General features: G+C 34.0%; 2 protein-coding genes across 3 annotated transcripts; one reads left to right on the forward strand and one right to left on the reverse strand.

Moving 5' to 3' along the window:
* Positions 1–11,463: 11,463 nt before the first annotated feature.
* Positions 11,464–13,686, forward strand: LOC131634896 (uncharacterized). Of its 2 annotated transcripts, XM_058905518.1 has the most exons (6): positions 11,464–11,563; positions 12,094–12,188; positions 12,296–12,472; positions 12,559–12,657; positions 12,774–13,016; positions 13,127–13,686. In XM_058905518.1, the coding sequence occupies exons 2-6, from the start codon at positions 12,102–12,104 to the stop codon at positions 13,508–13,510; spliced, it is 990 nt and encodes a 329-aa protein (XP_058761501.1). In that variant the 5' UTR covers positions 11,464–11,563; positions 12,094–12,101; the 3' UTR covers positions 13,511–13,686. The 2 variants fall into 2 exon arrangements, with proteins under 2 accessions (XP_058761501.1, XP_058761500.1); XM_058905517.1 differs by lacking the exon at positions 11,464–11,563 and having other exon boundaries at positions 11,608–12,188.
* On the reverse strand, positions 13,677–16,551 carry LOC131634895 (2,3-bisphosphoglycerate-dependent phosphoglycerate mutase 1-like). The gene is made up of 9 exons (XM_058905516.1): positions 16,327–16,551; positions 15,648–15,918; positions 15,244–15,467; positions 14,887–15,005; positions 14,621–14,777; positions 14,433–14,534; positions 14,224–14,343; positions 14,055–14,112; positions 13,677–13,966 (listed from the first exon to the last, which is right to left on the reverse strand). The coding sequence occupies exons 2-8, from the start codon at positions 15,913–15,915 to the stop codon at positions 14,068–14,070; spliced, it is 1,035 nt and encodes a 344-aa protein (XP_058761499.1). The 5' UTR covers positions 15,916–15,918; positions 16,327–16,551; the 3' UTR covers positions 13,677–13,966; positions 14,055–14,067.
* Positions 16,552–27,733: the final 11,182 nt, after the last annotated feature.

Here is a 27,733-nt window from a genome sequence, read left to right on the forward strand (position 1 = left end):
AGATTAATCATTAAAATGATTGTACAAATATGTTGTATGGAATATTATCTGTACTATCGTAGTTGGATGTACGATAGATTGGAACCAGGAAGACGTGCACTTAAACCTAATTTCATAGAAGGAGTTGATGGGTTTATCAAGTGGGCATTTGTTCAGGAATGTTGTCGAAGTGAGGGGGGGTTAGGTGTCCTTGTCTTAAATGTGAATGTAGACGTATAATTAGTGATCCAGAGGAAGTAACACGTTATTTGCATAGAAAGGGTTCTATTAAAAATTATTGGGTGTGGACGTCTAACGGTGAAAATTTGCCGATGAACGTGCCAGAGACTAGTAATACTCATGCTTCAAGCAGTAGACCAACTATGGAATATGAGGAAAACTTTAATATGATCGATGAGATGGTTGAGGATGCTTTTGGTGTGAACGTGACCTATGATCAACCTGAAGATTTTCATGGGGAAGAGTTGTCGAATGAGGAAGCGCAAAGATTTTATCAGTTGTTGAATGAGATGAATATACCGTTGTTTGAGGGGTCGTCAGATTCAAAATTATCAATGTGTGTGAGATTATTGGCTGCTAAGGCAAATTGGAATGTTCCAGATCAGTGTTTGGAGTTCTTCGCAAAAATGATGTTGGACTCAACCCCTATGAAAGACAACTTACCTACAATATTTAAAGATGCAAAGAAGTTGGTGTTGAAGTTGGGTTTAAATGTAAGAAAAATTGATTGTTGCATTAATGGTTGCATGTTGTTTTATGACAATGAGTTTGATACTAATGATGGATTGTTGGAGGATTGTAAGTTTTGTGAGAGTCCAAGATATCAAATTCAAAGTAAAGCTGTTAACCGTAAGCAAACACGTGTCGCAGTGAAGTCCATGTTTTATCTTCCGATCATACCAAGGTTAAAAAGAATGTTTGCTTCAATGCATAGTGCAAGTCATATGACATGGCATCATACAAACAAAACAAGTTCGGGCACTATGCGACATCCATCTGATGGCGAGGCTTGGAAGCACTTTGATCGAATACATCCTGATTTTGTCGCTGAACCTAGAAATGTCAGGCTTAGATTATGCTCTGATGGATTTACTCCATATGTCCAAGGGTCGGGAACCGCATATTCTTGTTGGCCAGTTATTGTAACTCCTTACAACCTCCCTCCTGAGATGTGCATGACAAAACCGTACATGTTTCTGACATGTATCATTCCAGGACCATCGAGTCCAAAAGTTGGAATTGATGTGTACTTACAACCTCTAATTGATGATTTGAAAAGGTTGTAGATTGGAGTATGCACCTATGATATATCCCGTAAACAAAACTTTACTTTGCGAGCAACCTTGATGTGGACGATTAACGACTTTCCAGCATATGGCATGTTGTCTGGTTGGGGTACACATGGAAAAATGGGTTGTCAGCATTGCATGGGAAGCTCTACGGCGTTTACGTTAGAGAAAGGGGGGAAGAGCTCGTGGTTTGATTGTCATCGCAGATTCCTACCAATAAATCATACCTATAGAAGAAATAAGAAAAATTTCAAAAAAGACGAAGTGGTAAAAGATCTTCCTCCGCCTCGACTGTCACCGGGTGCAGTATGGGAACAAGTTTGTCACCTACCAAAATTCACAGATACGGATAAAGCATGTAGAATTCCAAGATACGGGGTCGAACACAATTGGACAAAAAGAAGTATATTTGGGACCTCCCGTATTGGAAAGATAATTTTTTACGCCATAATCTGGATGTTATGCACATTGAGAAGAATTTTTTTGATAATATATTTAACACAGTGATGGATGTTAAAGACAAAACAAAGGATAATGAGAAGGCGAGACATGACATGAAAAAATGGTGTAATCGAAAAGAATTGGAGTTAAAGCCTCAACCGAATGGAAAATTATTAAAACCCAAGGCTAGTTACACTCTGACTTCACAAGAAGCTAAAGCGGTTTGTAGATGGTTAAAAGAATTGAGAATGCCCGGCGGATATTCTTCAAACTTAGCAAGGTGTGTCGACGCTAACACTGAGAAGTTGCATGGCATGAAAAGTCATGATTGCCACATATTTATGGAACAATTGCTGCCAATTGCGTTTGCTTCTCTACCAAAACATGTGCTTAATCTACTGACTGAAATTAGTCAATTTTTTAGAGATATTTGTGCCTCAACTTTAAGAGTGGATGATATCATTAAGTTGGACCAAAATATTCCAATCATTCTCTGTAAGTTGGAACAAATATTTCCTCCTGGATTTTTTGACTCCATGGAACATCTACCTGTGCATCTTGCATACGAAGCTTATCTTGGAGGACATGTTCATTATAGGTGGATGTATCCATTTGAAAGGTTTATGGGTGATTCTAAGAGATCCGTGAAAAATAAAGCTAGAGTTGAAGGATCCATATGTTCACATTACTTGCATCGGGAGACATCACATTTTTGCAGTCACTATTTCAACAACTTGATGTTAACCCCAAGAATCATAAGGAATCCCGTAAATGTTAATGAAAGAAGCCAATTCACCTTATCAGTCTTTGGGCTTCCAGGTCGTCCATCTGGAAAGAAAGGTGTTCATTGGTTGACCCAACAAGAAATGCAATCCGCACATGTTCATGTGTTGATCAACTGCGTCGAAGTTAAACCGTATCTTGAGTAAGTATACCCAACTATTATTTTATCTATAGTTTGTAAATATTATTACCTTGAAACTTATAGTGTGTTTTTTTATAGGGAATTTAACAACGTCTATTTTCAAAGCACCGGTGTACAATCAACATCCGGTGTCATTCATGCACAATTTCCATCTTGGTTCAAGGATAGATTGTCATGCATTGTTACACCGACACCAGAAATACTCCATTTGAGAAATTTGTGTGAAGGCCCTATTCTAAGCGCAAACGAATGGCACACATACTTCGTGAACGGATATAAATTTCACACTGAGACTTGGACTGAAGGGAAAAAAACAAAAAACAGTGGTGTATTCATAAAAGGAGTTACAGATGGGGGTGAAGATGATTTCTATGGCTTTGTTAAACATATCTACGAGTTGGTATACAATTACTTGGACTCGGAGAATAATGTTGTCTTGTTTTACTGCGAATGGTATGATCCAACTAAAGGCATAAAAATAGACACGACATATGGTACTGTTGAGATTCAAATGGAGCGAAAGTACAAAAAGTACGACCCTTTCATAATGTCACATCTTGTTAGGCAAGTTTATTATGTTCCTTATCCTACATTTGTGCCACGTAAGCGAGGGTTATGTGTTGTTATAAAAACAAAACCAATAGGCCATATTGAAACTGACGATCTAGTGGAAGATGTTGCTTACCAAGTTGATGAAGTTGGACCAATTAATGATGTCATTGCAGTTGAGCAAATTACCAATTTGTCTGATATAACAAATGAGGGGTATGAAGTTGATGCTTCTATATTGTTGGTTGAAGATAATGTGAATGAAGAGCACGAAGGCGTTGGGTATGAGGATAGTATCACATCAAATGATGATAAAGATATGTATGAAGAGCCTGTAGATTTAGAATAATAAATGTATTTATAAGAGAATGTGTTTTTTGTAATTTTACTTAATGAACCATCTATTGAATGTGTTAATGAATGTATATGAGAAACATGTTTGAATATATTTGTGTAAATGTATATATTTTATTAATTGTGTATTCTCAATAAATAGGTAAAATGTCATCCCGATCTGAGAAGGGTAAGGGTCAGAAGACCCGACGCCCAAGGATAGTAGTATGCTAGTCTCCTCAGACAGCAGTGTGTCCCCCCCCTACAGAGTTAGTTAGATCACATGTCCATGGCCAGTACTCAACCTCTTACGTCATTACTCTCCTCTCAGGGGAGGCCTATGTCTGGGTCACCATCTTTTATTCGCCCACCTGGAGGATCTAGCTTTTCATCATACACACAGGTGCCCCCAGGATTCCAGCAGACTGGAGGATCCCACACTTCATATCCCACACAGGTGCCCTTATCCTTCCAGCTGACACAGGTGCCCCCACACTTCCAGCAGATTGGGGGATTCCACACCCCGCATCCCACTCATATACCTGCACGTGAGGATGATCATGTGGAGCCGGGTGGGGATGATACAGCGCAGGATGGAGACGATGTTCAGTCTGATGGTGACGATGTTCAGGGGGAGGATGATCCGAGTGAGATTCATATCATTGACGGTAGATATTATATTTGGCCCGCTGGAAATTCGTAAGTATCTTATATATTAAATTTTTATTAAGTTTACATTTCCTTTTTTTAATATAAATTTATATTTAATGCATGCTAATTAACATAATTGTTGTTTAGGTTTGGGCCGAGTCGGACTGCTGCCAGGTGTGTGTACTATGTGATTCAGCAAATGTATAAAGAAGCTTGGACGAGTTTTGGAGATGTTTCAAATAAAAATGCTTGGTTTAATTGTTTTGTATAATTAATATATTTTTTCGAGTCATTGTTTTTTTAAATTTTTTTACTATAGTTTTCTAACAGTTTATTTTAATGTATTCAGGAAAAGTGTACTTGGGATCCAATGAGCGAGAAACTTGTTAAAAAAATTATTTCAGCAGAACATTAAAAAGACTTTTTGACACGTTGCGAAATATTAGAAAGCGTTGGGAACGTGATGGTAGTCGTCCTGGGTGGTTGGGCCAAGAAGTTCTTGAGAAACTTCTTGTATATTGGAATTCAAAGGAATTTAAAGCTAAATCTGAAAATGCAAAAAAAAAATGAGGGCATCTGAAAAAGGAGGTCACCTTAATGCAGTTGGAAGTATAAGCACTTACGAATATTCTCGACGCATGGTAATTATTGCCACTTTTTAAAGTTATGTTTTGATTAATTATATTTGTTTTTAATTAAAGTTAATTTTATTATTTAGGCTAAGAGGTTGGGGAGACAACCACTCATGGTCGAGTTGGTTAAAGAAACTAGGACAAAAAAATCGGGTGATTTTGTTGACAAGCGTACTCGAAAAGCTTTGGTAAGTTATTCAGTTTTTATTTTTATTTTTTTTATATTTAATGGCAATTTTGTGATGTTATTTTCACGTGGCAACTAAAAAGTTCCGGCGTGATTTTCATGTGGCAACTCTGATGTTGTGTCATGTAAATCACGTGGCAACTAATTTTCAATTTATTATTTAATATCATTTAATTTAAGTTATATATACATAATTTTATTCTATTTTATGTGTAGGAGGATTATCAAACAATGTTTGTACAATTTTTGGTCGCTAATCCCAAATATTCTCCTAGAGAAGGAGAGCCGCTTCATCCAGATGTTGATTTTTATATTTGGAATGAAGTCATTGGCGGAAAAGGGCCTAATGGATGTTTTTTTGGTGGTGGAAATTTGGCGGGAAGCTTGAGAAGTGGAGATAGAAATTTATTTCAAAGAGTTAGAGATGGGGAAGGATCGCCACGTCCAACACAATTGGCACCGCAAGTAATGGAAACAATAAGACAGTTGGCCCTAACTGAGGCGAGACGCGAGTTAGCGCAACGTGAGGCGGAGCTAAAGACCCAAATGGATGAACGTGAGACGGCGCTAAAAGCACAAGTGGAGGGGCAACAACGGCAAATAGAGGCAATGGCGAAGATGCAAGAAGAGATGCAACAGCAAATGCGGTTATTTATGCAGTCTCAACAAAGTGGTGGTCAACCGTCTAGAGGAAACGTGGGAGCGGCTGACACTGAGCAAGAGAATGATGATGATTTCAACCTTGATAATTATCCCAATCCAGATGATGATTTTTTAGGATGAATTTTATTTTTATTTTAATTTGAAATTGTTTGGGATACTAAAATTTTACTTATTATATTTTAGTATTTTGGTTATTATATTATAAATTTAATATATTTTAGTAGTGTAATATATTTTTGTATTTGGTTAATTATTATTAATTTAACTAAATAAATATTTTTATTAATATTTATTAATTTCCAACAAATAATATTAATAATAAAACTTTTTTTATAATAATAATAATCATATTTTTTTTAAAAAAAAATTTAATGTTTGTGGCGTGTTTTACATGTCACTGATTTGTGAAATGTAAAACACGTCGCAACTTTCAAAATTAGCGACGTGATATTCATATCAGAATATTGTGTCATGATAATCACGCCACAAATATTCTCCGTGTTCTGTGCCATGCAGCTTTTTGCAGGCTTTGTCTGTTCCAACAGAAAAATGGGACTTGGTTATTGTGCAACATTAGCGACGTGTTCTCCATGTCACAAAGTTGTGACGTGATAAACACAACACAATAAAGTTTCCACGCACTCCCAGACGACGTATATGACCATGTCGCTAATTTTAAGCTCTGACGTAATTTTCCATGTTGTGTCGTGGAATTCACGTCGCTACAGACGTGATTTTTTGTAGTGAATTTCAAATATATTACCAAATAAAAAAAAGAGAGAGAAAGAACTATACCAAAATTTTCTCAAGAGTCAACAAATAAATGATAAAGATCATAATAAAAATTTAAACATTAATAATTTATTTTATTAATATTGTAAAAAAATTATAATTTAGCACCTATTTTCTCAATTCCAAAATGAGTGATCTGATAGAACATTTTATATATGTTAAAAAAAGTATATAAAAGAAAATTTGAAAAATTAAAAAAAATAAATTATTATCATAGTCATTATCATGTATTGATATACGTGGTTAGGAAACATAATCCCACATTCATGTCATTATTGAAATACAGGACCGATCCGGTACATATGCAGGAAGAGCAGGTCTCAAATAATTCAGGGTCCAAATTTTATTTTGGGCTTTATAGAATTTTAATAAAATTAAATAATATTTAATTTTGTTTTTATAAATAAGTAATATTTAATATGTAGTTTAGTGGTTATTGTGAGTTTTAGTGTTTACAAGTAATCGGTTTGGGTCCATTTAAAAATATTTATTTATTTTTTTTAAAAGGCCACATTTTACTATTTTTGTCTAGGGCCTCCGTATGTGTTGGGTCGACCCTGTTGAAATATATATTTTATTTTTTTCTTGGTTCTACCTTTTGGACTAACATTGGCTATGTTCATGTGCATATTATGGAGGTTATTGGCCATTTGAAGGAATTTTCCTTCTCGAAAAGCTAATTTATCGCATCAACACTAACTTCATTGACCACAACAATCAATCCATCACTTTTACTATTACCATAGGGGAGATCATCATTACTTGCATTGTCCTCTATCAAATGTACAACCCCTTAACTCGTATCAATCCTTGGAATTGCATTCAAATCATTGCTCAAGGGATCAGTAACCTTTGGCTACTCATTAAGGAATTCAACGCCAGTCTTCTCCCTAGTTCCTAGAGAGGAGGCACCTTCAAACCCTATAAAATTATTATTAAGAGTTCCACATCGGCCAATATATGACATTAACGTGTGCTTATAAATGGGGGAAATCCTCCCCTTACAAGCCGGTTTTTTTAAGATGAGTTAGGCCCAACTCACATATTCAAAGATGGTATCAGAGCCTCGTTTAAGATCCGTTGGGCCACCTACTATCAGGCCACCCTCCATTCAGTTCCACGCTCCAGGCGTTCATCTTAGGTGTGTGTGAGAGTGTTAGGAGTCTCAATCAGACAATATATGACATGAGCATGTGCTTATAAGTATGGGAAATCCTCACCCTAAGAGTCGGTTTTGTACAGATGAGTTAGTCCCAATTCACACATTCTAAGAATGATGATATTTGCACATTTCTTCAACACTTGTAACTTATTGGATATTTCCAATACAATGGGTCACTTTATTTGACATCACAATAGTCATGGGTATATAATCTTTTCTAAAGGTTAGATTGTTGACTAACTAATATTCCTTGGCACCTAGCTTTCTCGAAGGGTCTCGTTGAATTCCTTGCAGGCTTCAATTTGACAACAATTGTATCCTCTTCCATTTTTGTGGCCTTCCTTTAGCAAGGGAACTGCGGACCTTCCATTTTGAGGCAACTCGGATTAATCATGAAGAGTATCATAATATAGTTATCCAGACTTAGTCTTCCACCAACATTAGTCTTGTGGCTTTTCTAATGAAAATGCAGGAAGACTCCACCACCTTTAACTAGAGTGTCTTCTACAGTATCTTTCGTTAAAAAACACATTGAAGTCGGGTTTAAATGGATCTAGAACTACCTAGAGATAATTTATTATATTTATCATGTCTTTCTGGGCAACAACTGGAAAGAGATTTCAACCGCATCCTCTTCTAGGAGGAAATCCATTGGTTCCAAAAGTCTCATGACAAATAGATCAAATTCTCTGACACAAAAAACCTTATTTCTTTCAAGTTCAAACCATCATTAGAAGAAATAGAAACAAAATGCACTGAATCAAGATCTCTAATGAAATTTGGGCAAATCATTGCCTTGTCATCCAATATGAAGCTTGGAAATTATTTAAAGACCTTTTTTTGCCAACAACACTAGTCAACCCACCTTTCAAAACAATTAAAATCAGTTATTCATGGATGACGATTGTATAACTTCCCTCGCAAATCTTGCCACAAAAGATGAAGTCATTCTCACATTAAATTTGATTAAACCTTACAAAGCCCATAATACTGACGGGCATTGCAATTTCTTTAAACAATATTGACAGATTGTGGAATATGAAATTTTCAACTTTGTCAAAATAGCATTCTCTACAGGACATTTTAGTTCAGTCATCTCTGAAACATAATTATCTCTTTGTAACACAGTGTACAAGATTTAAAGTTGACACTCTAAGAAAATTTAAAGATTTGAGACCTATAATCCTCTATAACATAGTGTGCAAGATTATTGCCAAAGTCTAAGTAAACGTCTTTGACCTCTCCTAGACACTCACATTGACCCTACCGAAGAAGTTTCTTGTCAAGTAAGGGCAACAATGACAATGTTATTTTTCTGGGGGAAATTATTCACTAAAAGTGTAAAACGAAGAAGAAAAAAGGGGATGTTTCCTTTAAACAAGATCTCAAAAAGGATTTTGATAACATTAAAGAGGAGTTTCTCAGAAGCTTTTCGTTGGACTTTGGATATCCCCGAATAACCATTTATCTCATTATGAATTGCATCACTTTCTCATATTTATTTATATTATAGAATAGGAATAAAATGCTTACCTTCAAGCCTTCCCACGGTCTTCGACAAAGGGATATATTATCGCCTTACCTTTTTATCATGTGTATGGATAAAATTTCTATTTCCATCATCAATGTTGTCCGTAGTGGTTCTTGAAGTCCTATTTTCATATCAGTCACACCTTCTATTTGCAGAGGACATTCTTTTGTTCGCAAAACAAAATAAGTCTTAGATAATAGCTATTGCCACACAAATAGACATACTTAGTCGTGCATCAGGTTTTAAGTTCAACATTGTTGAGTCTTATGTTTTCCACTCTTCTGGAATCCCTCAGAATAAAATCAATCAATTGACTACAATGTTAGGCATTCAATGTACTACTTATTTGGATAAATACCTCAATTTTCCTATTCATAGAGGTAGAACTAAAAGATCAGACTTCAACTTCATTATGGAGAAAACGGAAACACAAATGGCTTCCTAGAAAATAAGCTTCTCAACTAGTAAAATATCTTTTGCTACATCGATTCTCACCTCCACCCCTTTTTACTATGCGTAAACCACTTGGCTCCCTCAAAATATTTGTGACATTGTTGATCGTATGACTCGTAACTTTATTTGGGAAGGTACTAACACCAAAAATATTCATTTGGTTGGCTGGAAAGAAATTACACGCCCATGGAAATTAGATGGCTTAGGGGTTCGATCAATAAGATATGTTAACACATTCCTCTTTGGCAAGTTTATTTGGGATATTCTTCAAAATACTAATAAACTTTGGATACATCTCCCCTCTCAAAAGTATTCATTTAGTGGCTATTTACTCTACATTTCTGCTACTACATGTTCCTTCACCCCGAAATCCTATTGTCAAAGCGAAGAGCCTGCTTAGAGATAGGCTTGACTTGAGACTCGGGTCAGACTCGTCTTCTTTCTAGTATATCCATTAGAATTATCTTGGTCCCGTGGATGTTCTTGCTGACTATGTGCACATCCAAGACATTAATCTAAAAATTATATATTTTACTCTACGACGCCGCCTGACATCAATCACTTGTATACTCAATTCCCTCATAATATCATGATTGAGCTCACCACCAAAAGATTGAGCTTTAATACCAATACATGAGATTTCTTTATTTGGTCTGATTACATAAGTGGAACTTACATAACTAAGAGTGGCTACACTTGGATCCTCCGCAACAAAGAAGATTTATATCATCTTGATTCAAAACCTCAACCGTAGAACTGGATTTGGATACTCTTCCTTCCAAAAAGAACAAGTTCCTATTTTGGATTGTTTGTAACAACTATGTTCATACTCTTTCTCTCTCTACTTCACCATCACAACATGGTTCCCCGACTATGTATTCCATATATAGCCTAGAAGAGGAGTCATCATTTCATTGTGTCGATAACTCTATGGACTTTAGAAACCTTTGGTTGTACCTTGGCTTTAATCATCCATAAAATTTCTTAGCTGAGGAAGGAAATGCTTGGGAAAAATTGAGTCATGGTACTCGTCATAATCTCTTTGATGTAACTCTACATGCATATCTCATGAAACCATTATCATGTATCAACTCTCCTAGGGTGTCCTCTCCATGGCGGACTCTTTTCACATTTGCTTCACTAAACCTCAAACAAGGCACACAGATAACCCATTTCATCAAGTGAAACTCCCTCAACTACACATGCACCAATATTAACGTCGTTGGAAGTTGTAAAGACATGCCAACTTGTACTGGATGTGGTGGTATCTTTAGATTCATCTCGAACTCTTCTCATATCCTCCAAGCAGGACTATAGGTCATTCACAAAGACCTCTTTCTAGTCAAAGGTATAATCATTATTGACTTTGCTCGCTAATATAGACTCATCTCTCAATATCAACCTCATTGTGACCTCTCTAAATAAGTATCATAAACAAACAGTATTAATCTAAAGTATCAAAGATATCATGTTTGAAAACACCATGTTTTGAGTTATCCACGTCATTCTTAAAGATAGTTAGAATGTTAATTTTATGATAAAACTTAATACATCTGCTAACGTCAATCTCCTAATTCACAACTTCCCCCTTCGAAATGGAGTAGGATCCGCTGACGTTACAAAAACGTTATTTTTAAGAATGAAATTTGTTTTTTTTTTTTCTTTATTTTAGTTTTGTAAAAAAAATATTTTTTGGTTGCGGTGAGATGACAGTAGAAAACATTAGAAAAGGAGTGGTGTACTGTTTTGCTTTCCACATGCACGCATTCATTGGCATCACACTGTGTATAGTTATAGCTGAGTACGGTAGTGACAGAGTGCTTATAAACCCATAAATACCACGATATCCACATTACTCCTCCTATCACATAGTCACATTACAGGATAAGCTTTGAATAATTGTTTTTCTTCCTTCTGTGGTCCATCTTTCATCCTAGCATTTTCTTTCCATCTTAGTAATTTACTTTCCACTTATCTCTCTACTTTGCACAATCGGTGCTGCACTTGTATATGATAGTGACACTAATATAACATATGAATATGTTTAATACTGAGATCTTTCTTCCTATTTTACCAACTACTCTGACAAGAGTTACCAAAACTTAATGAATCTTTGTCTCTTACTTTATGTTGTTTGTCTCATGCTTTGAATTTTGAAGTTTTTTCACTTCTCTCAATTTTAACTTAAATAAACTGTTGGAAAACATGGTAGAGAGGACAAAATAATGTACAGAATAATTTGTGTAGTAGGGAAGTTTTAGATTACTTACACCATGACATAAATGAAAATAACTTTCTAACAAAATTGACCTAACTTATTAACTGTGTTAAGGCAATAATAGTAATAACCAAAGTGGTTATAAATTGAATGCTATTTTCAATGATGAAACCAGACTAAACTATATCACTTTAATTCACCTTTGTTTCTTCAAAACTTTGGCTTGTTCTAGTTTTCATTCTTAATTTTTAGATTGTTTTTATACAGTTATTACTATGAGTAGTGAGGATCTGAAGAAAACTGGTTCTGTTGGCCATGAGAAAGTGTTAGCAGTATCACTCTCACAAGAGCAACAGGCAAAGGTATCAGTATTTTCATAATCTTACTTAATTGGACTCTTGGTGCATGCATACACATGAAAATCTTGAGTAAAGGGTGTGGTAGCTCATAATATTTTGCTGTATTTCAGATCATTGAGGTGAGAAAGATGATAGGAACATTATCAGAAAAGGAATCTGTGTATTGTACTGATGCATCGATTTCAAGGTACTTAAAATCGCAAAGTTGGAATGTCAAAAAAGCATCTCAAATGTTGAAGCAAAGCTTAAAATGGAGACGGGAGTATAAACCGGAAGAGATTCGCTGGGTGAGTTAGTTCTTTCCTGTTATCAATCACTCTTGATTTAATTTTGTTCTGATGTTGTTTAACATGTGGTTTCTTTGTCGGTTAAGGACGATGTTTCTAATGAAGCGAAGATAGGGAAAATGCATAGAGCAAATTATTGTGACAAGTATGGAAGACCGGTGATTGTAATGAGAACGGATCGCCAGGTTTCTTCTGAAAATCAGTTTTAATACTATATATCATCATGTCTATTGCAGAGCTGTGTTTGGAACGAGTGAAATCGGAAGATTGATTTCGTTTATGGACTTTATTTGTGCTGCAGAATTCGAAGTTGTTGACAGAAGAGATTAAGCATTTTGTTTACTGCATGGAGAATGCAGTTTTGAATCTACCACCTCTCCAGGAACAGGTGGTATGGCTGGTTGATTTTCATGGTTTCAATTTATCGAATGTATCATTCAAGATGACACGCGAAATTAGCCATATATTGCAAAAATATTATCCACAGCGCCTCGGATTGGCAGTCATGTATGATGCACCTGGGATTTTCCAGCCATTCTTCGCGGTAACAAAACAAAATACTTTTATCTTTTTGTTTCGGTGAAATTTTAATTACATGCTGCAAAAGAATAAATCCAGTACTATTTTGTAATGTAAAAGAATGAACTGTTGCAGATGGTAAAGGTTTTGCTAGAGTCTGAGAGTTACAAAAAGGTAAAGTTTGTTTATTCGAACGACCAAAACACAAAGAAGATTATGGAGGGTTTGTTCGATATGGATCAACTTGAACCTGCGTTTGGTGGGAACGACGACACAGAATTTGATATGAATAAATATGCTAAGAGAATGAAAGAGGAAGATAACAAGATGCGCTCCTTCTGGACACGGGCAAACTCTCTATCATTGTTCTCACACAATATTCCTTCTTCTGATTCAACTGAGTCAGAAGCAGATTCTGATGCTTCCAACAACGAGAAAACACTCGGTTCCTCTGCTCCTAACCCTGATCAACGTATCTTGGTTAATCATGTCGACAAAAAAACCATGATATCAGAATGAGATATTACTTGCAGCATGAGTTATATGCTATTCTATTTCTAGTTTGAAACCTACATTTAAGAAACATGGTGTATACTTTATCTTGGATTTGTTATGATAAATGACTTTACCTTGTAACTTTGAAGCTTTTGACATTTAAAAATAAAAGACAGAATACATACTTGCATTCAACAGAATTTTCCCTCCATCGCGGAGCAATGCTTGTTTATTGTTGAAAATGTTTTCAATAATTATTACAGTATTTCGACATTAGAGCTCGTATTTTTACAATCTCTTGCTCATCATGAGATAAATGTATCTAAAGTTTAAAGCTAGCCTACTGATACAAAGGCTCAACACTATGCTAGAACAACCATAACAACCTAGCTTTAGAAATATGAGCTAATATTGAAGGCACCTAGCAGTGTAACACTGAGAACAATCTCCCCATAGGTGATTTATCTGTGGAAGTATTTCCTGAAAGTGAAACAGACTCAGTATCAAAATTTAGCATATTAATAGAGGAAAAGGCAGAACAAAAACAGTAACTAGTTCTTATTCTTACCTAAATAATGTTATTATTGGAACATCTCATCCAACTTCTGTCTGTAAAGAGCCAAATGCTGTAACCAACAAGTAAATTTGTCAGTGCAACCTTCCAGACAAACTTCTAATATTCCTATAAAAACCGTCTTAAATGGGACGAAATATAGAAGCGAGTGTAAAATGCATACCTTGGTATAGGCATAAACTCCAGATTCAGTTGGTCCTGTAGGACTCCCCCTTCTAATGAATCTTCCCTCTTTGAAAATGTAAAGCATTGGAATTCCGGTCGACAGTTCTAAGCTAATGACCTGTCAAAATACGGAGGGGAAAATCATGTCTATGATATAGTTCTCCTATGCAAATTAAGAGCTAAAATATTTCTGAGTAGTCCAATCACCTCTTGGGAAGTTAACTTGTCGAGATACATGATAATGGATCTCAACGAATTCCCGTGTGCTGCAATCATGACGTTCTTTCCGGATAAAAGTTTGGGTTCAATCTGCAGCATTGATATCGATGGATCAGTTCTGTATCAAATTTGAGTTTAAAAGTTTCATTATATATCAAACTGAAATTTCCACGTACCCGGTCTCTGAAATAGGCTACCGCTCTTTCAGCGCACATTTCTAAACTTTCACCATTGGGAGGAGGTATGTCATAGCTTCGGCGCCACTCATGGACTTGCTCTTTGCCGTATCTGTCTGCTGTTTCTTGCTTATTGAGACCCTGTAGTTCTCCATACCTGAAAGGGCGACAATTATTTATGAATACACCAATAATACGGATCCGTGTTATTCATAGCCTTGTAAAGCAGAAGTTTCAAACATTAAGACCAAGAAAATGATTATTACATTCTTTCATTTAGTTGCCAAGCTGTTGTGACTGGAATGGACTGCTTTTTTGTATCTTCGCTAAAAACTTGACTCCATGCTTTTGCTTCCTCACTTTCGTCGTGCAAAACAACAGGCACCTGCAGGAAGGTTGATCGTTAATTTATAGAAAATGATATTTCAATACATTGCACAAGATAATCTTGGAATGGTGTAGACGGGAATTTAGTCGCTACTTTGTACATAATCAGCAATAACCATTGTAACCAAACCTATCAATTTTTCTATTGCCTGATTTTCTGGATTGTTGTGCAAGTATTTCTAGTTACATATTGTGTCACTCTTTGAGACCTGAAGATAGCTATCTATTTCTGTTACCTTCTTACGGCGGTGCTGGGTCATGGCAAGCATGGCTGTCATTTGTGCACGAATCAACGCAGATGTAAATATGACATCAACAGGTATGTTACTAATCTTTTTTCCAGCTTCGATTGCCTCATCTATACCCTTATTGCTAAGTGGTACATCAACACAACCAGTGAACAAATTCTTTTCATTCCACAACGACTCACCGTGTCGAATAAGGATCAAAGCTGCTTCATCTGATCCAGAACAAAGATAACAGTCGTTAGATAACAATAACAACATCCAATCATGACAACTTCAACTTTTCGAATGTCTAACAACCTAAAACTTGCGATCCAACTTCAATAACCAATCAACAAAAACATATTCGACAGAATGATAACAATAAATACAACTAACATGAAAGTTTATCATACTTGATTTCTTAGGAGTGTCACCACTGTTGCTTCTTGAAGGGGACAACACCGGATCAATAACCGACGTCTGAGAATGGGAAGCAGAAGACCGAATTACAAAATAATTCCTCCGACTTCTTCCAGTTGTCAAGCCATTATTACTAGGGATAAAATCCTTCATCGCCAATCTCAGCGAACCGCTCCTGAGTTTTTGGCTATGATTCAAATTACTAAGGTAAGAATGAGACTGCAAAGTCCCAATAGCATGGTTACATACTTCAGTAGCCATTGTCTGAAAGATTCAAAAACAACAAACTCAGTAAGACAATACATTAGTGTTGCCACAGCCACATCATGATCAAGAACACAAGAAACACATACTAGTTTGCCTATAAAAATGATCAATGCAAACCAAAGGAAAAAAAGAGGGAAAATCCCCACCTAACAAACAATTTGAAACAAAGTGATTGCAGATCTATCTATAGGAAAGAGAACAATGAAACAAGAGAAAACCCACATAGAATTCTGAATTCATATGCATATATTAACAAAAAAAAAACAAACTTTTGATAGTAATAACATACATTAAGTTGAAAATCATGAATACAAATGAATGAGCATACCCCAGATGCAAAAAATCAAAGAAAACAGCGAGAGAAAGAAGCAGAGGGAAACATGAAATAGAGAAAAATTGATATACCTTGTTTATATAATGATTTAGGCGAGAAAAACGAGGTAGGATCAATGGAAAAATGAGAATAGTGAAGAGAGGGAGGGTATAACGAAGTAAAGACGGAGTATAAGAAGAGAATCAAAGGGAGAGAAGAAAAAGAGGGTTGTTGTAATTGTCGCAAAGTAAGGTCAATTTATAGCGTTGGAAAAACGGAAGAAATCGAAAATTGGTCTTGTTTGTGTTCAAAAAGATACATATTTATGAACAGAACAACCTCCGAGAAAGGAAAATAAAAAGGACAAAAAACCAAAAGAGTTGTCAAACCCAGGTTGTTTCAAAAATTTTAAAAAAAATTATTTTTAGAAAGTTTTTTTAAAAAAATTGGTTTTTTGTTTTTTCTTAACAATTGTTTCCTTTTTAACACAAATTTACAATTGTTTCAAAACTGATTTTTTGTTAAAACGATTACTATTTTGTTTTTCAATTTAATTTTAATTCTTTTTTAATTATTATATTAAAAAGAGAAAAAGGGATATGCACTAACAGTTTTACACTTTCAACCAATTACAATCATGTATCTAATTAAAACACAATTTTAATTTAAAAGATTAATATGACATGACAAGTGTAAGGATTTTGATTGGTTGTATGTATAAATTAGTTCACACGGTCAGTGCACTATTAAAAATATGAGTTAAAAGGTAGTGTATTGACCGTGTAAAATAATTTTACAGCGTCATCCAATAGAAATCTATCAATTCGCCATGTCATTGAATTACTTTTTAAATAAAAGAATTGTTTATACCGGCGTCACCTATTTTTTCTAAAAACATATTCTTTATGTAAATTATACTACTATTTTTTATTTTCTTATATTTTAATTAATAATTCAAATTTTAATAAATTTAATTTAATTTTTTTATATCATTCTCTTTTTAGAATTTTAAATTAAATTATATTTTTAGTTATTTTTAAATAATTTTAGTTTTGGATATTTATTTGTCTCATTTATTAAATTTTATAAAAAAAATTATTATTACAATTCTACCAATCCTTAAAAAATTATTTTTTCTATTTTTTACAATAGTTTTTTTATAAATTATATGTTTAATAGTTTTTCTTAACAATCGAAATTTTTAAAAACTTATACAATTATCTTGTTGTCAATTTTTTTTCTTTTTTCAATAATTTATTAATTTTTTCTAATTTATTTGAATTCTCGTGACAAACTGGTGACATATCCGCGGTCCTAACTAGAACCTGTGCGTACGCACGAGTTTCCCACTAGTTTTTTTAATCATTTTTAGAAAGTTTATTTTTTTAAAAAATTGTTTTTTTTTCTTAACAATTATTTCTTTTTTAAAACAAATTTACAATTGTTTCAAAACTGGTTTTTTTGTTAAAAAAGATTACTATTTTGTTTTTCAATTTAATTTTAATTCTTTTTTTAATTATACTATTTCATTAATATAATTTACAATAATATCAAAGTGCTATTACTTTATTTTTTTCATTATTTGTCACTTTAAATGAATTAAAATTGTAATTAATTTTATATAAAAAGATTATAAGCAGTTTTCTAAAATTACCTTTTATTAATAATTTTGAAAAGAAAAATTATTAAATTAGAAGAAAAGAAAGTAATGAATAGTTAAAAATATGATTGTTGAAATTTAAATAGAATAACTACTAAAAAGAGATATGAAAGGAAATTTAAATAGAATTTAAGAGAGCATATTCGATTGAGATTTGAAATGACTTTCTTATGATAAAAAATCTTGTAATATCATGAAATTCAAATAAATTTTTCACATAAGACAATAATTATGTCCCACAAGAAGATAAAAAAACCAGTTTTGAAACAATTGTAAATTTGTTTTAAAAAGGAAATAATTGTTAAGAAAAAACCAATTTTTGTTACAAAAAAAAAAAACTTTCTAAAAATAATTTAAAAAATTAGTGGGAAGCTCGTGCGTCCGCACAGGTTCTGGTTTGGACTGTGTTGAATGCACTATAGGGCAAGCAACAAAAAGATTTGCAAATATTGATTCGGGAATTATCGTCCTCAGAGATGGCGAGAATGTCATTCAACAATTTCAATTGTTTTGAACTCGGGTTTGAATGACAAAAGTATAAGAACGCAAAAGTAAAATATATGAACAGAAAAGAATTCATTCTTCGGAAAGATAAGACTTATCAAGCTTTGTATATAATCCACTTATCACAAACTTAAACTTATCGACCAGTTATACTCAACCTACGATACTCGTCTATGTTATCACGTATCTCTCACATCAGTGTCCATCTCTAGAGCACCTACGAGATCAACTCACAACCAAGGTTATCTCTAACGCAAAGTTGCGAGAACATACGTATTCTCGCATTGGCGATCTCTCGCGCGCCTCTCAAACACGAAAGCATTAAGAACGGATACCCACAGTGATTGTTAGCTCTAAATCTATCTCTAGAGTTCAGAAACTAACAGATAATCATCCTAGATAAGAATTCAAGAAGTTTATCTCTAAAGCAACCCAAATCCCGAGCACAGAGCAAAAATCTAAAAACACAATCAACATAGATTTGTAAAGCAAGTTTTATATAACGCCATGATCAACAAATATACATGAGTTCAAAGTAAAATCATATACAAAATCTAACCAAAGAGAAATACACATAGAAGAAGAGAAATGAACCGAAAATCTTCTGATTTGTCAGTTCTGCTCGATGCTCAATCCACCCCCAATCACCAAATGCAACCTCCGAAGTTGTTTTCTAAGCTAATCTATCCAAAAAAATGAAGGTTGATGGAGTTGGGAACAAATACCCCAAAACCATAACCCTAACATGTACAAATCAAGAGAATATAAACACAATTCTGCGCAGGTCCGCTAAGCGGACTGGTCTCGCTGAGCGGACCACACTTATTCCCCAAAATATCTGTAACAGTAAACGTAGCTCCGCTAAGCGGGCTACCTTCGCTAAGCGGACCTAAAACTTATTCCAGCCTCTGCCTTGCTCTGCTGGAGCTCCGCTAAGCGGACTTACTGATACAAAACTTCCTTATTTAGCTCAAAAACTGCACAATCAAAGTCGTGTCTTCGACACTTTATTCCTCAAGGCTCCAATATGCATAACTACCTACAAAACACATGAAAAACCATCAAATGTTATAAAAGTATATGAAAATACAACTATTCATAAAGTATACGTATTTATACACAAAATGGAGAATTATTCAAACGGTATTAACAAAAGTATCGACAAGTGTCACTATTTACATACACAAAATAAGTACATTTTGGAATTTATCAAACTCTCCCCAACTTGAAACTTTGTTTGTCCTTAAACAATGTCAAATAAATCAAAGAATTGAAAGTAATAAACCAAAGAATTGTGAATCAATAAGTTTTGAAAACCAAAAACAAATGTATGGCTTAATACAAAAACGTATAAACAAAGTAAATACTTACCACTATCCTACAACGACAACATTTAAACGAAACGAATCTTAAGCACAAAAAGCATACAAAACATTCTAACACAATACATGTTATCTCTTGAATCACACCTAGAAAAATTTCATCAATGGATGAAGAACACACAAATGTGAAGGACTTTTAACACTCATCCCACAATCTTGCAAACAAAAGTCACATTGAAGATACAAAAGCAAGAATCACAAGGGCTTTTCAAGGTTGTAATGTGACTTCATTAACAAACAAGGGATATCTCCTAAGGCTAATCAAAACAAAAACTTTCCTAAACCTAAGGGAGTGATCAATCCACCAAATATTCAAACAAGAAAACCTCGATTAAACTTCTTTCTTAACCACAAGTTTCTCAAACCAATCACAATACTTATTAGCACAATTATTCGCTTCTCTTTTCTTTTTGTTTTTCAAAACTTTTTCACTTTTTTTCTTTCTTTTCTTTTCACTTTTTTTTCTTTTCAACCTCATAGCAACAACCAAATAAGTACATAATCATTTTTCTCCCCAACTTGAATTCAACCACACCATCATATGAATACTCCCTACTTTCTAAGGCAAGGTAAAAATTCATACCAAAAATCATGGTTGAGGGTACAAGAAAACAAAGAATCAATCATCCATGCGAAAATGAGAACTAAACACTCAAAGATAAGCATTTAGCAAAAACAACATGGACATTGACAAAAATCTCAAAAGGGTTAACAAATGATCACACATTCACAAGGTGAATTGACTATTTAGTTATGGTGGTTGTGCTCAAAATGAAACAAAATATCTTGATCCTTTTCATGCTTTCATAAAATCAACATAAACAAAAGATTAAGCATAATAAAATCCAGTTAAAATAAATATTGTGGCCTCCAGCATATATAAACAATGGAAAACTTCCTCACATTTATGGTTTGGGAACTAAAGTGATTCAATCAACAAGCAAGTAAAGCAAAAGAATGAATGGTATGGTAACTGTACAAATGAAAAGTTTCCTAAACATGTTATGCTATAGAAAGCGATAAATGAATACCTTGAATGATACAACTTCAAAAACAATATCCTACCATACATCTGCAAGTTGAAACACTCAAGCTTTGGAAAATCACCTAAAAAATATTCGAATTACCGAACAAAATTTGAGTACAAACAACCAATAAAAGAATTAGAAAAATAAAACTAGTATCTACTACTAAATAGCCTTGGTGAAAGTGGGAAAAAGGAGTGAACCAAGTGGAATAGGAATCCCACTGGTACAAAATAAGAAAACAAAATTTTACTGTCACCGCTTAGCGGAGCTAGGCTCGCTTAGCGGATGACAGAAAAATCTGAAAAAAATCAGAACAGAAACAGCTGTTCCAATTTTCCTCCACTTCACCTAAATACTTCTTAATCCTAATTCTAAATAACATTTACAACCATTGGGGTGTCTCCCAACAAGAGCTTGTTTTACGCCGTTAGCTCGACACCTTTATTGTTTCGGTGTTTGGAAAGTAGCTTCCTCCAATCATGCCATGGTGACGTCTCACCGCACAAGCCTAAAGAAAGTATCCTAACCAAAGCACTCAACAAACGTTACGGGTACAAATATATACAATGATTAAACGAACATAAAAATGAAAATATACAACTATATACACAAACAAACACATACGCACAAGTATGGAACACAAACAACTATTATTATACAAAAAATAAAAATTGGTGAATGTTGGATTCACAGGTTGAAAAGTGGGGATTTTGAATAACGAACTGGTCCGATCTCAACGTGTTTCACCAATATTCACCAATAAAAGTATACTTGTATGCAAACATATACAAGTAAACTTATATGGTGAACATAAACAAGTAAACATGTACAAGTAAATATATACACATGAAACTATACAATATATATGTTATATACAGAGCTCAAAACCACGAAAACTATTGCAATGAAATTCACAACCATCCCCGACAACGGCGCCATTTTGTTGAATGCAGTATAGGGCAAGCAACAAAAAAGATTTGGAAATATTGATCCGGGAATTATCATCCTCAGAGATGGTGCCATTCAACAATTTCAATGGTTTTGAACTCGGGTTTGAATGGAAAAAGTATAAGAACGTAAAAGTAAAATATATGAATAGAAAAGAATTCATTCCTCAGCAAGATAAGACTAATCAAGCTTTGTATATAATCTACTTATCACAAACTTAAACTTATCAACCAGTTATACTCAACCTACGATACTCGTCTATGATATCACGTATCTCTCACACCAGTGTCCATCTCTGAAGCACCTATGAGATCAACTCACAACCAAGGTTATCTCTAACGCAAAGTTGCGAGAACATCCGTATTCTCGCGTCAACAATCTCTCGCGTGCCGTTCAAACACGAAAGCATTAAGAACGGATACCCGCAATGATTGTTATCTCTAAATCTATCTCTAGAGTTCACAAACTAACAGATAATCATCCTAGATAAGGATTCAAGAAGTTTATCCCAAGCACATAGCAAAAACCTAAGACAACAATCAACATAGATTTGTAAAGCAAGTTTTATACAACGCCATGATCAACAAATATACATGAGTTCAAAGTAAAATCATATATAAAACTCAACCAAAGAGAAATACACAAAGAAGAAGAGAAATGAACCGAAAATCTTCTGGCTTGTCAGCTCCGTTCGATGCTCAATCCACCCCCAATCATCCAAATGCAAGCTCCGAAGTTGTTTTCTAAGCTAATCTATCCAAAAAATGAAGGTTGACGGAGTTGGGAACAAATACCCCAAAACCATAACCCTAACATGTACAAATGAAGAGAATATAAACACAATTTTGCACAGGTCCGCTAAGCGGACTGGTCTTTTTGAGCGGACCATACTTATTCCCCAAAATATCTGTAACAGTACACGTAGCTCCGCTAAGCGGACCCAAAATTTCTTCCAGCCTCTGCCTTGCTCCGCTGGAGCTCCGCTAAGCGAACTTACTGATACAAAACTTCCTTATTTAGCTCAAAAACTGCAAAATCAAAGTCGTCTCTTCGACACTTTATTCCTCAAGGCTCCAATATGCATAACTACCTACAAAACACAGGAAAAACTGTCAAATGTTATAAAAGTATATGAAAATACAACTATTCACAAAGTATACGTATTTATACACAAAACGGGGAATTATTCAAACGGTATTAACAAAAGTATCGTCAAGTGCCACTATTTACATACACAAAATAAGTACATTTTGACACTTATCAGACTGCGGATATGTCATCAGTTTGTCATGAGAATTCAAACAAATTAGAAAAAATCAATAAATTATTGAAAGAAAAAAAATTGACAACAAGATGTTGAATAAGATTTCATTGAAACAAAAAAATAAGGTACAATGAGAGCATGGGACTATACCAAAACCTTCTCAAGAAGAAATGAATCTAAAGAAAGACAGACCAAGTCTATTCTTTACAAAATTAATCGTGATTTAAATCTATATATTTTTTATTAAATTTATATTTTTTATTGAATTTTCATTCCTAATCAGTATGAAGCTCTAGTTACCGAGTCGAGAGGGAGAAGAAAAATCAGAAATTTTCATAAGCATGATAATTCTTAGAGTCGTGGAGAGTTTCGAAGCAAGTCAAGAACTTGAAAAGAAATCATATGCTACAATTGTGGCAAGGTGGGACACATGAAAATGAATTGCAGGTTTATCAAAAGAGAATATTATAGATAAAAAATTAAGGTAATGAGAAGAAAAATGATAAGGACACGACAACAATTGCACGTAACAGTGATGTCTACATTGTTTATGATCATAATTCCATAAACCTTGCATGTCAAGATTCAACCGGGATTATTGATTTAGGTGCCTTATACCATGTTACTCCTAAATATTATTTATTCTCATCTTATACTGTTGGCGATTTTGGAACAGTAAAATTGGGAAATGTAGGAGTTTGTGAAATTATTGGCATGTGAGATGTTTTGGGTTGAAACTGGTGTTGGATGAAAACTTTAATTGAAGAATGTGAGACATATTCCTGATATTTGTCTCAACTTGATTTCGGTCAAAGCCTTGAATATTGAAGGTTATCGCACTTACTTTGATAGTGGTGGCATGAGTAAGATTGCAAAAGGATCATTACTTGTAGCAAAGGAGCAAAGTCCCACATCTCTTTATAGGGTGCATGTAAAGCTATGCAAAGAGGAAGTGAATGCAGTTAAAGACACGCCTTGGTCACTTGAGTGAGAAAGATCTCAATATTCTTGCAAAGAAAAATTTTCTTCATGTGAAAGATACTCCTTTAAAAACATGCACTCATTGTTTTTTTGGTAAGCAACATAGAATTTCCTTTAATTGTAATGATCCTCATATGAGGCCAAATATTGTATATTTAGTTTCCACTGATGTTTGTATTATGGATGGTAAATCTTTAGGTGGTGATTCATATTTTGCTACTTTTATTGATAACCATTCTAAAAAAGTGTGGGCTTTTGTTTTGAAATCTAAAGACCAAGTGCTCAGTATTTTCTAGCATTTTGTTGTAACTGTTGAAAGAGAGAAAGGAAAGAAACTGAAATGTGTCAGAGCTGATAATGGTGGTGAATATATAAGTCCATTTGAAGAGTATTGTAAAGAGCATGGAATCAATCTTGAGAAAATTGTTCCAAAAACGCCTCAACATAATGGAGTTACAGAGAGAATGAATCATACGATTAATGACATAATTATATGTACGCTCTCTCTTTCAAACTTATCAAAGGCCTTTTGGGTGAAATATTGAAAACATCAATGGATTTAATAAATCTTTCTCCTTCTATTCCACTTGATGGTGATGTTCCAAACAAATTATGATTTGGAAAATATGTCTCTTATAATTAATTGAGAGTGTTTAATTGTAGGGCTTTTGTTCACATTCCAAGATATGAGAGATCCAAGCTTGTTAGAATGTCTAAATAGTGTGTGTTTGTAGGTTATCGTCATGAAGAGTTTGGTTATAGATAGTGGGATCCAATTGACAAGAAAATTATCACAAGTCGTGTTGTGATATTTTTTGAAAACCAAATTATTGAAGATTTTGATAAAATAGAGAAGCCAAAATCTGATGGTAGAAGTTATACTGATGTTGTGCCTAAACCTCCTAGTGGAAATTTTGTTGATGAGGGAGATATACAAGTAGATGATGAGAATGTAACCAACGACCAAGAACCTTATCATGATGAGAAAGTTGAAGAGGCTTCACCTGAGCCACCAGTTGAACCTGACTTGAGAAGATCTACTAGAGAACATCACGTTTCTCAAATATATCTTTCACACGAGTAAGTATGTGATGATCACTGATAATGGAGATCCAAAATAATACCAAGAGACCATTTCAAATGTTGATAAAGAAAAGGGTTGAAGACCATGCAAGAAGAAATGAATTCCTTGCATGAGAAGCAAACATTTAAGTTGGTAAAATTGCATAGGGTAGAAGAGCACTCAAGAATAAATGGGTATACTAGATAAAATCTAAAGAGAATAAATATGAACTAAGATACAAAACAAGATTGGTTGTGAAAGATTTTAATCAGAGAAAAAATATTGAGTTTGAAGAAATTTTCTCAACTGTGGTAAAGATGACATTATTCGAGTTGTGCTAGGACTAGCCACTAGCTTGACTCTAGAGGTTGAATAACTCGATGTTAAGTCTACTTTTCTTCGAGGTAATTTAAAGGAAGAGATCTATATGGAGCAACATGGAGATTTCAAAGTTAAATGTAAAGAAGAACTTATTTGTAGATTGAAAAAAAATGTAAAAATCGAACCGTAGTTCTCCTTATCAAGTCCAGCGCCAATCACCACATGACCAATTAACGATTGGTTAATTATTATTTTTTATTGAACTCTTTTGAGTGACAAATAGAACATAAATTAAAACCCTTAATAAAACTATTTATAATAAAACTATTTTCATTCCAATTTAACTATGGTAATCCGATCACCTTTCAACAAAATTTGAAGAACTATGACAAAAAGAATTAGTCCCAACAAAAAACAAATTGGAATATAGTATTGTACTACCACACCAGTTAATTAAATAGAGCCTTCATTTTCCAACTCAAAAACATTAAAGAATAAAAATGGAGAATGTCGTTTTAATGCACACCTATGCATATATCACTCTGAGACAAACTTCTTTGAAAAGGATGATTAATAACTACCCCTTGCCCTTTGGTGAAGTTTACGGGACACTAGAAATTAAAAAAACAGAAATTAGTTTTTAAGTTTGTATGTTAAAAAATATTTATTTGTAACTGTCATTTTTTCACAAACTTATAAGCTATTTTTATAATTTATAGTTTTTGAAAAGGTTAATTCAAATAATCTATATTTTATTATTTTTCTTTCAATTTTATCATTTATATCTTAGTTAAAAAATGAAATATATTTTTATAAATTATATATTATAAATTAATTTAACTGTTAATTCAATTAAAAATTACAAATTCAAGGAATTAATTTATTTTCTTATCAGTTATAAATTAACTTATAAACCATCAGCTGTAAAATATATGTGCTATAAACTAGTTTATCAATGTATTTTTTTTATTTTGTCAAATATAATCAATTTACCAACTAAAAAACATAAACCAAATTCCAAACCAACCCCACCCCACCCCCACCAAGTATTTTGTCTCTCTCTACCTCTTTCATTTCGTCCCATTTCATTTTGTTATATTCTCTCTATATATTATGTTGGTTGGTTTCAAAATGAAAAATAAAACAACCTAACAAGGCGGGTCATCAATGAGTGCATTTAACACCAGACACACAGTACAAAGATACATAAAGAAATTTTATTTTTAAAAAATACTCATGTCAATTCAGCTTATCAGGAGCAAATCAAGAATATTGATGTGAGACTCCATTCCATCAGAGAGATAATCGGACGTGGAAAAGTCTAAGTGCCGAAGGTTTCGACTAAAGACAATGTTGCTAATATGATCACCAAGACATTATCAAATTGCAAATTTTTCCGTTGTATGTAGTTGATAAAGCTGCATGAAAAACAACTAGTTTGTTCTCTTGTTGTTGTAGAATTTGTTCTAAGGTGGAGATTTATGGTAAATTAGATCAAACTCTAGTCTCGACAAGGGTTGATTCGACAGCAGTCAAAGTTTTACATGTTTTAGTCGAAGTCCGCTTAAGCGTGCAGGCATTGTAGTATACTGGGTTGTTAGCATGTCGAATTGGGCAAGTTTGTTAGTCCAATTGCTTAAGTTAGCTTAATAGTCGATAAATAGATTGGTTCTCTCAGATTATTGAGAGAGCATTGATCGTTGTTATTCACTTGTAATCTTTGAACCCTAATAGTCAAAGTGAGTAGTAAAACAATTATAACCAATCCTAATTTTCTTCTTCTCCTTCCCTCTTCTCTCTATTTTATAAAATTGAAGAAGGGCTTTCTTGTGTTTGTTTAATAAACTCAATCTTTCTCATAGTTTTAATTTGTGCTTGACGATACGATGCTTGTTACAACACCGAAGTATACTTCAAGTGTGGGAGAGGTATCAAGCAAGAGGACCCTCTCTCACCTTTATTGTTTTGTTTGGTTGAATAGGTTCTCAGCACGGGCATTTCCAAAATGGTCACTAATGATAATTTGAAGTACGTGATGAGTAAAAGACACGAGCACTTTCCTTCCCACTTGTTATCTGCAGATGATCTCCTTATTTTCTACAAAGGCACTAAAAGCAACCTTCATCATCTTAGTAATTTTTTCTCCAAATATGTTGAGGCAGCAGGTCAGATGTTTAGTTCCTCTAAGTCTATAGTTTTTGCAGGTAAAATATCTTCTACTAGGCTCAATTATATTATGGAATTTACTGGTTTCAGTAAAGGAGGTCTTCCCTTTACTTACCTTAGGATTTCTATTTTCAAAGAGAAAGTGAAGGCCACTTACTTGCAGCCAATTGTAGACAGACTTA

This window comes from Vicia villosa, unplaced genomic scaffold, assembly GCF_029867415.1.
Source record: "Vicia villosa cultivar HV-30 ecotype Madison, WI unplaced genomic scaffold, Vvil1.0 ctg.001376F_1_1, whole genome shotgun sequence".
NCBI lineage: Eukaryota > Viridiplantae > Streptophyta > Magnoliopsida > Fabales > Fabaceae > Vicia > Vicia villosa.

Coding starts and splice junctions, on each gene's coding strand:
- LOC131634896 (XM_058905518.1), top strand. CDS start 12,102: ATGAGTAGTGAGGATCTGAAGAAAACTGGTTCTGTTGGCCATGAGAAA. Junction 12,658..12,773: donor TAATGAGAACGGATCGCCAG/GTTTCTTCTGAA, acceptor TTTGTGCTGCAG/AATTCGAAGTTGTTGACAGA. Junction 13,017..13,126: donor TTTTCCAGCCATTCTTCGCG/GTAACAAAACAA, acceptor GAACTGTTGCAG/ATGGTAAAGGTTTTGCTAGA.
- LOC131634895 (XM_058905516.1), bottom strand. CDS start 15,915: ATGGCTACTGAAGTATGTAACCATGCTATTGGGACTTTGCAGTCTCAT. Junction 14,535..14,620: donor TAGCCTATTTCAGAGACCGG/GTACGTGGAAAT, acceptor TCAATGCTGCAG/ATTGAACCCAAACTTTTATC. Junction 14,113..14,223: donor GAGTTTATGCCTATACCAAG/GTATGCATTTTA, acceptor TGTTGGTTACAG/CATTTGGCTCTTTACAGACA.